Source organism: Trichoderma reesei (genome assembly GCF_000167675.1).
Source record: "Trichoderma reesei QM6a unplaced genomic scaffold TRIREscaffold_3, whole genome shotgun sequence".
NCBI classification, from domain to species: domain Eukaryota; kingdom Fungi; phylum Ascomycota; class Sordariomycetes; order Hypocreales; family Hypocreaceae; genus Trichoderma; species Trichoderma reesei.
Window position 1 is genome coordinate 422,831 of NW_006711150.1, and position 14,024 is coordinate 436,854.

At 52.9% G+C, this 14,024-nt stretch overlaps 3 protein-coding genes across 3 annotated transcripts; 2 read left to right on the plus strand and 1 right to left on the minus strand.

The window, feature by feature from the left end:
* Positions 1-15: 15 nt before the first annotated feature.
* TRIREDRAFT_56744 (Ca2+ transporter) lies at positions 16-1,847 on the minus strand (the record flags this gene model as incomplete). Its single annotated transcript, XM_006962805.1, has 4 exons — positions 16-498; positions 898-1,104; positions 1,183-1,378; positions 1,588-1,847. The coding sequence occupies 4 exons, from the start codon at positions 1,845-1,847 to the stop codon at positions 16-18; spliced, it is 1,146 nt and encodes a 381-aa protein (XP_006962867.1).
* A 7,970-nt stretch (positions 1,848-9,817) lies between these two features.
* Positions 9,818-10,843, plus strand: TRIREDRAFT_120357 (uncharacterized protein; the record flags this gene model as incomplete). The annotated part of the gene is made up of 1 exon (XM_006962579.1): positions 9,818-10,843. The coding sequence occupies one exon, from the start codon at positions 9,818-9,820 to the stop codon at positions 10,841-10,843; it is 1,026 nt and encodes a 341-aa protein (XP_006962641.1).
* A 618-nt stretch (positions 10,844-11,461) lies between these two features.
* On the plus strand, positions 11,462-14,023 carry TRIREDRAFT_57098 (uncharacterized protein; the record flags this gene model as incomplete). Its single annotated transcript, XM_006962580.1, has 2 exons — positions 11,462-11,952; positions 12,178-14,023. The coding sequence occupies 2 exons, from the start codon at positions 11,462-11,464 to the stop codon at positions 14,021-14,023; spliced, it is 2,337 nt and encodes a 778-aa protein (XP_006962642.1).
* Position 14,024: the final 1 nt, after the last annotated feature.

Below are 14,024 nucleotides of genomic sequence, written 5' to 3' on the forward strand. Positions count from 1 at the left end.
GCCCTAGATAAAGACTCACCCAATAATCACGTAACATGCACACATCAGTCCGCCCTTGAGGCCACTCGACCGCAGCGGCCCGCTCACTCCCTCGCCCAGAATCAGAAAGTTGACGAGCAGGACGGACCCAAAGAGCGTGGCAATCTCAAAGAGGTTGAACGTCAGCATCAGCGGCCGGTCCATGATCCAGCCCGCAATGACCGTCAGAGGCGTCACGCACAGCGCAATCTGGATCGACGAGCCGACCGAAACCGCCAGCGCGAGGCCCATGTTGTCTCTGGCGGCGACGACAACGACGGTGGCGTACTCGGCCACGTTGCCCACAATCGGCATGATGATGAGGCCGATGAGCGACTCGGACAGGTGGCCTTGGCGAATCACGTCGTCGATGGCGCTGGCCAGGAACTCGGCCGACACGGACATGAAGGTCGACGTCAGGATGAGCATCACGTAGGAGATGATGCGATCCGTCCGGGGCCCGAATGATACGTGCGTCGGCTTGGCGACGATGCGGTCGAGGTTGACGTGGCTGTCGCGGAGGATCTGCCTCGTCGTGAGATACGGCGCCATCAGCTCCGTCCGGTCGCCTCCCTCCGACGTCTCGCTCAGCGCCCCCCTGCTCGAGCCCAGCGATAACGAGCGAGCCCTGGTCTTGCCGCGTCGTGGTGTCTGGAAGAGATCTTCGCCAGCTTCCTCCTTGGGCTCGCCATTGTCCAGATAGTCCTCGGTGTCCAACCCGCTGTCGGCCGGGTCCAATCCGTCCAAGCTGTCTCGCTCGCCCTCTTTCAGGGGCGCATGTTCTGATGTAGGGCTGACGTCGGCGAATCGAACGGTTCGGGGGTTGGCTTGGGAGCCATTGAGTGCGTCTGCAGAGAGGCCCATCGAACGAAGCGGAACGTGATCCTGGCCGTCGAACAGTGTAGCGTCGTCGTTTTCTTCGTCGTGGGTCGCGGCTTCGAGGTCGTGGGGAGGCGTTCGGGTCTTGATTTCGTGGATAAAGTATAGGATGTAGATGAGCAGGATCATGACGGCCGAGATCCTGCTCATTTTGAGACTCATGGCTTCGGCGCCATCGGTGCCTCTGAAAGTGTGGTCAAAGGCCGTCTATAGAAGCAGATGGCTGCATCAGCACACGCACTGTTGTATATAGGGGGGAGAGCATGGCAATTGGTGACGGCTTACCGGCATAAGAAAGGTAAAGACCGACACAAAGAGGAGGGACCCGAGAAGCTGCGTGCCGGCGGCATCGTGTAGGAACTCCTGGTCGGGGAGCTTGGTGGTGAGAAGCGCAGATCCGAGGATCAGGAGCAGATTCACAAGGATCGATCCGAGGATGGACGCCTGCACAACGCGGATCTGGTCATTCTTGAGGGCGACGCTGGGTCGAGTTAGCATGACGAGTCGTCGTTACGTCGCGAGCACTTCGGTGGGATCTCGGTTGCTCGCAGGACGGCGAGGGAGGTTCGACTTACATGCTAGAGGCAGGTCAGCACATGTTGTCTTAGGTCTTAGAGGGGCAACGCGAGGGGAAGATAGAAGACGTCGATCTCCAACCTTTCAGAAAAGTCAAAAGGGATCAAAACTCACAAAAGGATCAGCTCGACGAGGTTGCCGAGGCTGATGTTGAGAATGGCGCCCACCGTGTCGCCGGCATCGCTGGCAATCTTCTCCGTGACATCCGTAAGCAGGGACGACAGCGGCACGATGGCGAGGGCGTTGAAGATGAAGATGAGGGTCGAGTTGATGTTGAGGAAGTAGGCCACATAGCCGATGGGCACGAAGAAGAGCAACAGGTTAAGCCATGAAGTGCACAGGACCGATCGCACAATATCCACAATCAGAGCCATCTATGTAGCTGTTCGGCACAGGCCTCTTGCCGCTCCAGCCAGGCCGTTGGGGGGGGGGGGGGGGGGGGGGGGTTGAACGTCTCTGTTTCTGATGGGAAGGGAGAGGACTCCACGAGATAACGAAATGTTTCGCACGACCAGACCGTTGTTATCTATGGCAGGTATTGCAACGGGGTTGGGTGAAGAAGAGGTAATAGGCAGGGCACAGAGCACGTGTGGAATGTGAATCCAGGGGGGTTGATGGACGTCGAATAGTTAAATTAGGAAAGCAAGACGATCAACCGAAGCCGTTTGTCGCGCGTCGTTGACCGGAGACGAGGGAAACAGGGGGCAAAGATGAGGAAAAGAGCGTAAAGCCAGAAAGAAACAGCGTCAGAACGCACGCGACCACCCGAGCGAAGCAGAAGCGGCGACAAATCTCACGATGAAGAGGAATGGCGAGACGGAGACGGAGACGGAGACTGGGGGAGGCCCCTCGTCAAAGAAGAAGGACGTTCATTGCATTACGGAGCACGAAGCGAAGTCGCATTTTAGGGGGCCGGCAGAGAAGAGAGAGAGAGAGAAATAAGAAGCATGAGGAACAGGGGCTAAATGAAGCCCAAGACGCAGAGGCCCACCCATTTTCTGAACGGGGGATCCGGGACCTGGCGCCCACTTTATTTTGGGGAGAAGACATCGTGAGATTTGGGGGGCGTTGACGAAGAAGTGAGTATGAGGGACTATAGCAGAGAGTTAAAGGCCAGTAATACAGCAGATATCAAAGCTCACGCTGAGAGGCTGCTGACCTGACGCAGAAATGACGAACATCTCACAGCTAAAGAGGACTCAACCCTTACAGTAATCAATACGCACACGGGCGAAAGAGACGCCACGAACGCGCTCGAGGACGCGCAATTCCTACGATCGCAGCTCCTGGCGGCTACGCTGGTGTATGAGGCTCCATGTCCACTGCCGGCAGTGTGCAGCAGATTCAAAGCTAGCTGGAAAAGGGCAAAGTCGCAGCTCTGCGCATTGTTGCCGCCAATCTACTCGGCGCAAGGCCGTTACAGGGGGGTGGAAGGCTGGAGTACATACATGTAGGGGGTTTTGTGTATCGGAATGATCGTGCGGAGGCTTATTCAGTGAAGCCGTCAGTCGGGATGGAGTGAAAGAGTTTCCGATAGTATGTATGTATTCTATCTGCTTGTCCTGCCTGTTTTGGACGCATAGTACGTTGAAACGATATTGTAACTTGATTGCACAGAGAGCAACGAGAACAAGCAAAGGAGAGGCGCTGTATTATCTGCATATCATTACGTGGGCAATGGAGCCAATGCCTTGACGCGAAATGGCCTGTGATTCTAAAGCTCTTGGCACCGCACTTTAGCGGTGACCAGGTTAAGCATCCAGACAACTGGAAGCAATTGGGCGGAGACGCGGTGTGTTGAAAAAGCCCGGAATTGCGGTCCGAACTATTGGTCCAACATCGTGAGACACAGGCGGCCGAATAGCTCAAGCCGTGACTCGCTGTCAGCTAATAAGCCATCACTTGAAGATGGACAGCCAGTCGTTTCCACCAGTTCAAGTCTGTTTTTCTGCCTTCTATCCGCTTTCTAGTCTGTAGGACATGTGTGTGGCATCAATACTGTGGACCATTGCATTCAGGGGCAGCTTGGGGTCTCCCCCACTGTTCCCTTTCTGGAGATCGCCCCAGGACCCTGCAAGCGAGATCGCCATCCATGTCTGTTCAAGGGTAAGGCTCAATGTCAAGATGTCTCAACATGGACGACTAAAGTGTTCAGCCTTTGACTCGAAGCTATGGTTAGAGGACGAGTGACGGCAATATCTCTTCGTCTCAGAAACAAAAGCTGCGTTCGCTCACTCGACGTAAATATATCGTCGGCAAGCCTGCCCATCTTAATGTGCCTGTTCAAAGAACAAAGCCATGTTAACAATTCTTTAAACACTCCGCTTACTGAGTTTCAAACGCAGCTCATTGGAAACTAAAAGTTTGAGAAGTGCTGCGATAGGAGCAGAGAGTGGGATTTCCATCTTACCTACCTATAGTTACACGTACCATATAGGAGTAGTGGTACTGAAATGTCACTTTGACAACCTAAGTGCGGCTCTAAATACCTATCATGCAGAGGATCAAAGCCTCCAAGTCGCTCATAGGCTGCAGGTTCACAATGTATAGAGCTGAAAACAATTGATGCATTGCTGCGGAGTCGAGCCAATCGAACGACGCCACGCATGTCGTGTGTGCCTTACCACCAGATCCTGACGAGGCTGAGATAACGACCGCTGGTCGGACTTCTCGCTCATCACAAAAACCAGAAGACTCCTCCATGCTCACATCAAAGCTGGTCCACCTGCAAGACTCTGACTACTTGAAATGTCGGGCCTGGAGATTTTGGGCGCCTTTGCTGCTGCCGAGCAGTTGGTCGAGGTTCTCGTCAAGACCGTCAGACTGGTCAAATCGGTTGTCAATCAGGTCCAAGATGCCCCGGGACAAATTCAGCAGCAAATCGGACGTCTCGAAAGCTTCAAATCCCTCGCAAAACAGATACAAGATACACAGACTTTGCAGACCGACGATATTGACAAGATACTGGGTCGGTGCAAACGCCATGTGCAATCTCTGCATCAGCTCCTGCAGAAGTTTTCATTCCAACATCACGATGCAATCTCGAGGAAGACTTGGAGGGCTATTTGTGGCTTGACAGAGGAAGAGAACATATTGAAGCTATTCAACCAACTGGATCAAGAGTACAACTCACTCAATACTCACATCAATCTGTAAGTGATACAGCGCCTGAAGTAGAAGGGTCGATCTAACACATGCTAGACACATGTTGGCAATGACGGAAACGTTACATACCGGTGTCCAGTCCATCGAGAGCAAGATCAGGAGTATAGCACAGGCAGCGGACTCCACTCCAGAATCCGTAAAGTGCCTTCAGAACCTCTTCATCACGGACCCAGCAAAGGACCGCGCAAAATTGATCACCTCCAAAGGGGAGCTGGTACTGGGAACTTGCGACTGGATCACTCAACGGAAAGAGTTTCTCGATTGGCAAGCCTCCAACGGCGGGCTGCTCTGGATATCCGGCGGCCCTGGGCTAGGGAAGACAATGCTATCGATTTACCTCACCGAATATCTGTCAAGCTCTTTCCGCCCCTCGGACAACGCAAATGGCCATCTTTCAATGTACTTCTTCTGCGATGCCAAGGACAATACGCGCAACAACGCTGCTGCTATTCTGAGGGGGCTACTCTTTCAACTCCTGGAGCACGACATGGAACTGATCAAGCATATCCTCCCGAGCTATCAGGTACAACAAGAACGACTGTTCGAACAGAACTCACTTGAAGGCCTTTGGGGCCTTTTCCTCCTCATGGTCAATAGCCTTGGCGATTTACAAGTGACTTGCGTGCTCGACGGACTGGATGAATGTGAGCCAGTATCACTGGAGACACTGCTCACAAAGATAAAGAATATAACAAGCACTGCACCTCGACTGAGAATGATAATTCTGAGTCGAGAATATCCTGAGTGCCTTGGGACCTTGTTAGGCCGGTTCCTGAGAGTTCGACTGGATCCAGACGCAAAGACTGAAGTTAGTGCCGGGCTTGAACAGTATATCTCGACACGCGTTGCGGAACTATCTGAGAGCAGACAGTATCCGGCTGAGCTAGCATTTCACGTCAAACAGACTCTGCGAGCAAAGTCTGCCGGCACATATCTTTGGGTCAGCTTTGTAATCAAAGACCTCCAGACCATGGAACTGTCCGAAGTTGAAGAGAGCTTGGACAAATTCCCGCGGGGATTAGAAGCTCTATATGAAAGGATCCTGGAGCAGATCGAACCTACCCGCAGAGACACGACCTTGGACATCCTTCGGTGGTCTACGTTTGCTGTTCGACCGCTCTCCCTCACGGAAATGGCCGGTGCTCTAGGGATTCAGCCTACTGAGCATCTGGACAGAGTGACGGTCTTGCGAGGAAAACTCGCATATTGCGGCCACTTGATAAACACCGCAAACGACGTAGTAACTCTGGTACACCAAAGTGCTTACGACTTTCTGACGAGGCGACTTCCCAATCTTGAAGCGGCATCCTGGTACTCACTATCGCAAGCCGAGATAGAGCATTCAAAACTGGCATCCACATGCATTTCCTACTTCTCTAAGGGTTGTTTTGAAGGCGGAAAAATGCGGGAGCTTCCATACTATCTCCATGACGACTTAAAGCTCCGGGGTCCATTCTTCCGTTACGCAGGCTTCGAATGGAACCACCATTTCGAACTTTCTGGCCAACACGGCTCCATGATACTGGATGCCTGCTCAGATTTCTTTTCCGACGAGTCCCGGATCTGGAAAGCATGGCTTGTCTGGAGGTACAAGAATAAAAGCCTTCAGTTGTCGCATTTAGCGGCTCGACTTGGCTTGACTGCTCTTGTGCAACGGATCATCAAAGAAGAGAGCAGTTGGCTGTACTTGAAAAATGCGTTGACCCATCGTTGCGGAACGCCCCTGCTGCATATTGCCGCCAAGTATGGACAAGTCACTATCGTCGACATGCTTATCAAGAATAAGGCGCAAGTTAACGCCAAAGATGGGGTTGGAAACACACCTCTTCACCTTGCCGCTCGGCAAAGTCTCGATGTGGTCAAGATGCTCGTGGAGAATGGTGCACACATCGACAGCTGTAATAATCGCTGGAGGACGCCGCTTTGTGACGTTGCAAGGGACTCCAAGCTTGAAGTTGCCGAATACCTCCTCAAGTGTGGAGCAAACGTCAATGGCCATAGAAAAGCAGACATTTCCCCCCTAAAGGTTGCGGTCTTATTTGAAAACCCCGAGATGGTGAAGCTGTTGCTTGGTTGGGGTGCTGATTCTCGCACGAGAGGGAGAGATGGACCATCGTCAAACCTGGCGGAAGCGATTGCTCGAAAACCACGAACATTGATTGTGTTCTTGGAAGATTGGGCGAAGCGATTCGGCTCTGAACCTTCGCAATTTCGAGACAGAGTTGACTTTGGAAAAACCACAGCCCTTGAAATTGCTTGCGAGGCTGGAAATTTGCCTGCCATCCGTCTCCTTCTGCAACCTAAATGGAGCCTTGATGTGAACCATCCGGACTACAAGAAGGATACACCCCTTCATCTGGCAGCGAAATGCGGCAACCTTGAGGCAGTCAAGTTACTTTTGGCACAACCTGGCATTGACCCTACGCTTCTGAACAGGAGAGGTTGGGACCCGTTGCTCACAGCGCTCTTGCACCATCATATGGATATCGTTCAGTACCTGGTTGACAACTGTGATCTATCAATTTCGGAGCCGGACGGAGAATGCAGATGGGGACCAATGCATTTTATCATTTGCGACCGGCGGCAGCAAGACGATCTCGTCTTCACCCTTCGACTTCTCATCGACAAGTTCGGGTTTAATCCACGCCTTCGAACACCTCTACCTACGAATCCCGGCGGTAAATGGCATGAGCATGCTCGTCTCCCTTGGAGCGAGGATGGTATCCCGCAAGAATCTTGTCACGAGCTACCATTATCCTTCGCAATACAAGGAGGCAACGTGCGCGCGGTCAAGTACTTCCTCACTGAATGCGGGATTGACCCCACTGTGCCTTGCAGAGGTTGCGACGGAGCGACCCCTTTGCATGTCGCTGCGCATAGTCTACAGAACGAGGTCGTTGATCTCCTGATATCGGAATGGAAGGTCAACGTGAATGCTGCGGATGACTACCAGCGAACACCTCTCCACATAGTGTCTCAAGTTGGTGATATGAACGTCTTGGAGTTTTATAGCAGAGGCAGCATTGTCAGGGCTCTTCTCAAGGCTGGCGCACAAATTTCTGCTAGAGATATTGACGGTTATACTGCTCGTGATCTTTACGTTTCTACCAAAACGTCTAATTCGAAGAGAGGGAAAAGAGCAAGAGGACGAGAATTTGACAGAATTGTCGAAGAATGTTACTCATCAAATAGTCATCACAGTGTTGAATAGATCGGAGGCTTGGTTTTCCTCATCAACTCCCAGATGCCGTGTACAAGATAGTGAAGCTGGTAGCTGGAATTCAATATCGGAGGGCTGACAGGAAAGAAGAATGCGGTGTCTATCCGGCACCTTGACTAGCATTCTACCAAATTGATACAATTAACACTGCTATTCATTTTGTAGATGAGAAATCGTACTTTATACTATGTGCTACAAGTTCCTAGTTTCCTGTATTATGATATTATTCGATCCTACTTGAATAGTAGTATACACATGGAATAGAGATCTAAGCAGTGTCTATATGATCCTTAGGACACTTATAGACAAGCGGTTCATGAGGCTCCACTCATATAAGAGAATATGGCAAATGGAGGCGCCGGGCCTATCAAGCGGGCGCCATCATCACGACTGTGACAGTTCACTTACCTCACAATGACGTGAGAATGGTTCTATCGTGGTAGGGGCATTCCGAGTAGAAGGACATATATCGAGATGCGGCAATGGGATCGAGATCTATACTCTCCCCGAGAGACGTTTAATTGTGCTGCTTCTCCTACCATGAGCCCATGCTTCGCTTTCAATCAGGCAGTCCCATGTCCTGAAAAAACCAACATTTCTTGACAAACAGTATCAGTCCCACGGCATTCGTCCATCAGCGAACCGTTCCTACATGGAGATGAAACTCGTCAACATCGCCTTCGCTGCACTCCTTCTCTCTGGCACCGCGGTAGCTGGCCCAGCCGCCTACGCTACGTGTCAGGCAGCCTGTGCAGTGTCTCTCGCTGCACCTGGTGGTGCTGCAATCTATGCTGCCTGCCAGTCAGCTTGCGCAGCTCTACTAGCTGCGCCATGCCCCTAGGTGTGAATGAGTTGCGCTTGGCAGGTAAGTCGTTCTCGCGGGAGGTCGCATGTTTGATGCCGGATAGGTAGAGCCACGGAATGATATACTGAATGAGCAGTAACACCATAGGGGAGGTTAATGGGCATGACCCAAATGAATGACCTGAATCATCGTCAATAACCAAGAATGAATGTATAATTATTCTTCTTATCCATGAGATATTCATTGTGGCAATTTATTTCAATGTCTGTCTCTCCGTGTGGCCATTGAAGTAAAAGTAGTTCGAGACAGGTAGTCACATGTGGCTCATTATGAGGTAGCTTCTGCGTCTGCAAGCTACTACTGCTGAATACCTCGTTTGTGTACTAATGCTGTTATGTAGCATCTTGGGATCACAAAGAGTGTCCATTACTAGCGAGACATTTTTATATAGCTGTATTATATGATGAAAACTGTCGCTCTATTCAGCTTTCCATCTGCCGACCCGGGATATGCTGCCGCTTCGGGACATCTCGGCGTGGAGTTCCGGGGTGGAGACCCGGAGCGCGGAGCGAAGCAGCGGATCGAAACGGCAATCTTTGAGTCCACAGCCCATGTATGCAGGGAATAGGAAATGACAGATATGACAAGAGATCTCGAACAGCAATTCCAAATTCCAGGGGTGAGCAAAAAGCCTTTTGTAGGTACCACTCACGCCTGATCCACCTGCTTCCCGGCAGTCCCTGAATATCCGCTTCCCTCACACAGCCATAAGCACGGCATTAGAGCGTTCTCCTGGCGCCTCACACAAGCCACTTTCTGCTCCTGAGGGTTAGTATGGTGCTATGGCTTTTGCTGCCGACTTTGGAAGGCTGGGTGGGATGAGGATTCGGTGCTTGGCAGCTGAAAAAAGAATGAATACCCGACTGCGTGTGCGGAAAGGCTACCCAGGAAGATGGGGTTGCCGAGGATTAAATCTGGTAAAGTGTAGACATCATCGCCTTGATGGGGCGAACTTTATGTTTCGAGCAGAATATATAAAGTAGAGAAGGCTTCTGATGCCGCTTTTCGTCTTGGATCTCGCCTTTCCTCTCAGTCCATCTTCCTCATCATAGCTAATGCCTAATCTGCTGTCCACTGTCAACCAATACATCAAAATGGCCACCACAAACCTCCCCACAACCATCCGAGCGGTCTACCAGATCGATCCCAAACTTACAACGCTCAAGTTGATGGAGACTCCTCTGCCCAAACCCACGGGCCCAAACGATCATCTCATCAAGATCAAAGCCACAGCACCCTGCCTGGGCGAACTAGGCTGGGAAATCAACTACCCGTCTATATTCCCGCCAAACCGGGAGCGTGTTCCTGGAACGGAGGCTGCCGGTATTGTCGCTACGTCGCCTCCTTCGAGCCCTTTCAAGCCTGGTGATGAGGTGTACTTTCGTCTTCACGCCAAATACCCCGGCTGTCTGCGCGAGTACACGATTGTGCACACGGAGGAGCTGGCGCTGAAGCCCAAGACGCTGGACTGGATTGAGGCTGCCGCCACGCCGCTCAGCACATTGACTGCATGGCAGGGACTCTTTACCCAGGGAATCTTGAACAAGCACGGAATCAAGGGCGATGCCGATGCGCGGGCTCACAACAGCAAGTTGCGCGTCCTCGTCACCGGCGCCGGCGGCAGCGTCGGAACTTGGGCGGTTGAGTTTGCAGCCGCTGCCGGGGCTGGTGCAGTCGTCGCCCAGGTCAGCGGCGCAAACATTGAGGCTGCAAAGAAGGCCGGCGCAACGGAGATTATCGACTACAAGAAGCAGTCCATCGAGGAGTGGGCAAGAGAGGATGCATCCCGCGAGGTTGACCTGGTGCTGGACTGCCTTGGCGGACCGACGCTGGGATCGTGCTGGGCTGCGGTCAAGGAGGGCGGTGTTTTGCTGAGTATTGTTGGTTCGCCGGAGGAGTCGAAGCCGGAGGGCGTGAACAAGGCGCTGGCAAAGGCCACTTGGTTTTTGATGGACTGCAGGGGTGATGATTTGAAGGAGATTGCGGACTTTATTGATGAGAGGGGGTTGAAGCCGCAGATTGACAGTGTTGTTGAGTTTGAAGAGTTTCAGGCTGCGTATGACAAGGTTGAACAAAAGAAGGCAAAGGGCAAGGTTGTGATCAAGGTCGATCGGTTCTAGGGATGAAGGACGATTATGCGTATGATGATGAGGTTCAATGATAGTAGACCATGGTGTAGCTAGGCAATAGGCCCCTTTCTCTGTAGCAATTGAAGCCTGGGCTGATGCCGTGTTCATCAAAATGTATGAACCAAGACTGCCCTTGATATGTAGGCCGTAATAACACTCTCACTGCTCGTATCACCACCATCATCCTCTATAAAATCTAGCGATTCTCATCATCTGATGCACATGCCGATTCGTACCCCGCAAAAAGTGGACGATCGACGCCGCTGCCGCCGGAATGGGCCGAAACGTGGCTGAACAACTGCGTCTTACAGCATCGCGACTTTGACCATTGGCGTCGTTTGCTTCATCTACCTACAAAGTCAGAGCCAGCGCAGCATTCATCAACAGGTTGGGTCGCACTCTGTGAGATACAATACAACCCTTTACACTTGGTCAGGTGGCCCAGCCTCGACACCCTGTCGTTCAGCAGCTTGATGTAATCATTGATGTCTCTTGTCGTATAAATCAGTGGCTGGCAGCGGACGGCTTCCTCTCCCTTCGTCTCACTTCCCCACACGCTCTTCTTTCGGATATGAGCTTCACTACTTCATCTTCAATATTGCAATCACGATGAAGAGCCTTTTGAGATACATCATCCTCTCCCTAATCTCATCCACTACCGCTCTCACTTTTCATCACAAGCCGTCATCGACTGACTACCACGCCAACGCCGGCGTCCTGCAATATGTCAACCCTCTCATCGGCACCCGCGGCTACGACCCCAATGACCTCGGCGGCATGATCCCCTCTGTATCGCCTCCCTTCGGCATGACCCGGTGGACGCCCCAAACCCGCGAAAACTTCATCTCCCAGGTCCCCTACAACGACCGCGACCGCCGCATGCACGGCTTCCAGGCCACCCACCAGCCCGCCATCTGGATCGGCGAAAACGGCCATGTGACGCTGATGCCGGGCCTGGGAGACGAGATCCAACCGCTGTTCCAGCACCGCGGGCTGGCTTTCCGCAAGGAAGACGAGAGGAGCACGCCGTACGTGTATGAGGTCACGCTGGATGCGGATTCGGGAGGCGAGTTTGGGTGGAATCTGACGGAGCAGGCGACGTCGGAGCTGCTTGGGGATGCATGTCCGCCATGTCCGGGCGGTGCGGCGTTTGTGCCCAACAAGGACGTGACGGAGGGTGCAAACGGCCGTGTGAGACGGGATTATGTGTTTGAGCCGGACAACCAGGATGAACTGGCCCTGCAGAGTGTTTTCGCAAATGCTTCGAATCACGGGGGGGACACTGATGGGAAAGGATACGAAAACTCCTTGCAAGTGGCGCTGAGCGCTTCGGCACATGTCGGGCATCTTCGCGTTGATTTCCGGGATACTAAAGAACGCCAGCCGTACTTTATCATCCAGGCGAGCCGACTCAACTGGACTGGCCATGTCGAGATCCATCCCGAGGCTCAAGAGGTGTCGGGCAGTAACTCTCAGCGACAAGAGTATCTCCTAGGGCCCGACAAGCCCGAGTCCTTCCGGCTCTATTTTGTGTCGCGCTTTTCTGCGCCCTTTACGTCTCATGGTGTCAGTCACGCAGGTGACTTGTACAGAGGGCAGAGATACATTGAGGACAAGTTTGTTGGAGCGTATGTCACCTTTGACAAGTCGGTTCAAAGAGTCGAGGTGAGGACTGGCGTCTCGTATGTCAGCGTGGAGCAAGCCAGGAAGAATCTCGACATTGATATACCAGATGGGACGGCGTTTGAAACCACTGTCGAAAACGTCAAATCCGCCTGGCTGGAAAGACTAGGCAGGATCAACATCTCTGGGGTAAACGACACCGACGCAGATCACGATCCGCGAACCATCTTCTACACAGGCCTGTTCCACGCTCTGCAGTATCCCAGCGACTACTCCGAACCCACCACCTCGTCTGAAGGAGGAATGCGCCGTTTCTACAGCGGCTACACGGACAGTGTCCACGAGGCAGACGACTCATACTACCAGTCTTGGTCCATCTGGGATACCTACAGGGCAGAGCACTCGCTCTTGACCATCTTTGCCCCGGAACGCGTCAATTCCATGATGCGGTCACTGCTGCGCATCTTCGACTGGTCAGGCCGGCTACCGCTGTGGAACAACATGATTGAGAACAACGAAATGATTGCCACGCACGTCGACGCCGTGATTGCAAACGCCCTGGTCCGAGGCTTCGACGACTTTGACGTCTCCAGGGCCTGGGACGCCGTCTACGTCGATGCTTACGTGCCGCCCGACAACGACACCGATCTTCTCTATTACTCCAGAGAACCAAACACTCCTTACGAATGTCGAGCCGGACTAACAAGTTACCTCGAGCACGGCTGGGTCGACAACGATCGATGGGCGGAGTCAGCCAGTCGCACACTGGACTATTCCTTTGACGACTTCGCCGCAGCCGTGGTGGCTGAGCATGCGGGCGATCTGGAGCATGCAAAAGAGCTGCGAGAGCGTTCGCAAAACTACAAGAAGCTGTGGAACCCCGAGACGCAGTTCATGCAGGCTCGAAACGCAAACGGGACATGGGCAAACGAGTCGTGGGGATGGACAGAAGGCGACAAATGGATCTACACGCTCAACGTGATGCACGACGTCGGCGGTTTAGCCTCGCTGTTCAAGGGCGGCAAGAAAGCTATGAAAGCCCGCATGGACGAGTACTTCACGGGAGGGCACAACATGCACAGCAACGAACCCTCGCATCACGCCCCCTATCTGTACTCGGCCATTGGATATCCCGCCGATGCGGCACGGCAGATTCGCGAGCTGGCGTGGGAGAATTACAATGCTACTGCTTCGGGGCTGAGTGGGAATGAAGATTTGGGTCAGATGAGCGCTTGGTACGTCTTGTCTGCGCTGGGGTTTTATCCTGTGAATCCGGCGAGCGATGAGTATGTTGTTGGGACGCCGTTCTTTGACGAAGTCGAGATATTGTTGCCTCCTGGACCGGGGGATGATGGAAAGGAGCATACGCTGGTGATTTCGGCGCCGGGGGCGGGAACCGAGGGGAGGGCGTATGTGAAGAGCTTAAAGGTCGATGGCGAGGACATTCATAGGCCGATGTTGAAGCATGGACAGGTTGTCAAGGCGAGGAGGATTGAGTTTGAGATGAGTGATGAGCCTACGAGTTGGGGTCAAGAGGGGACGGTGTAAA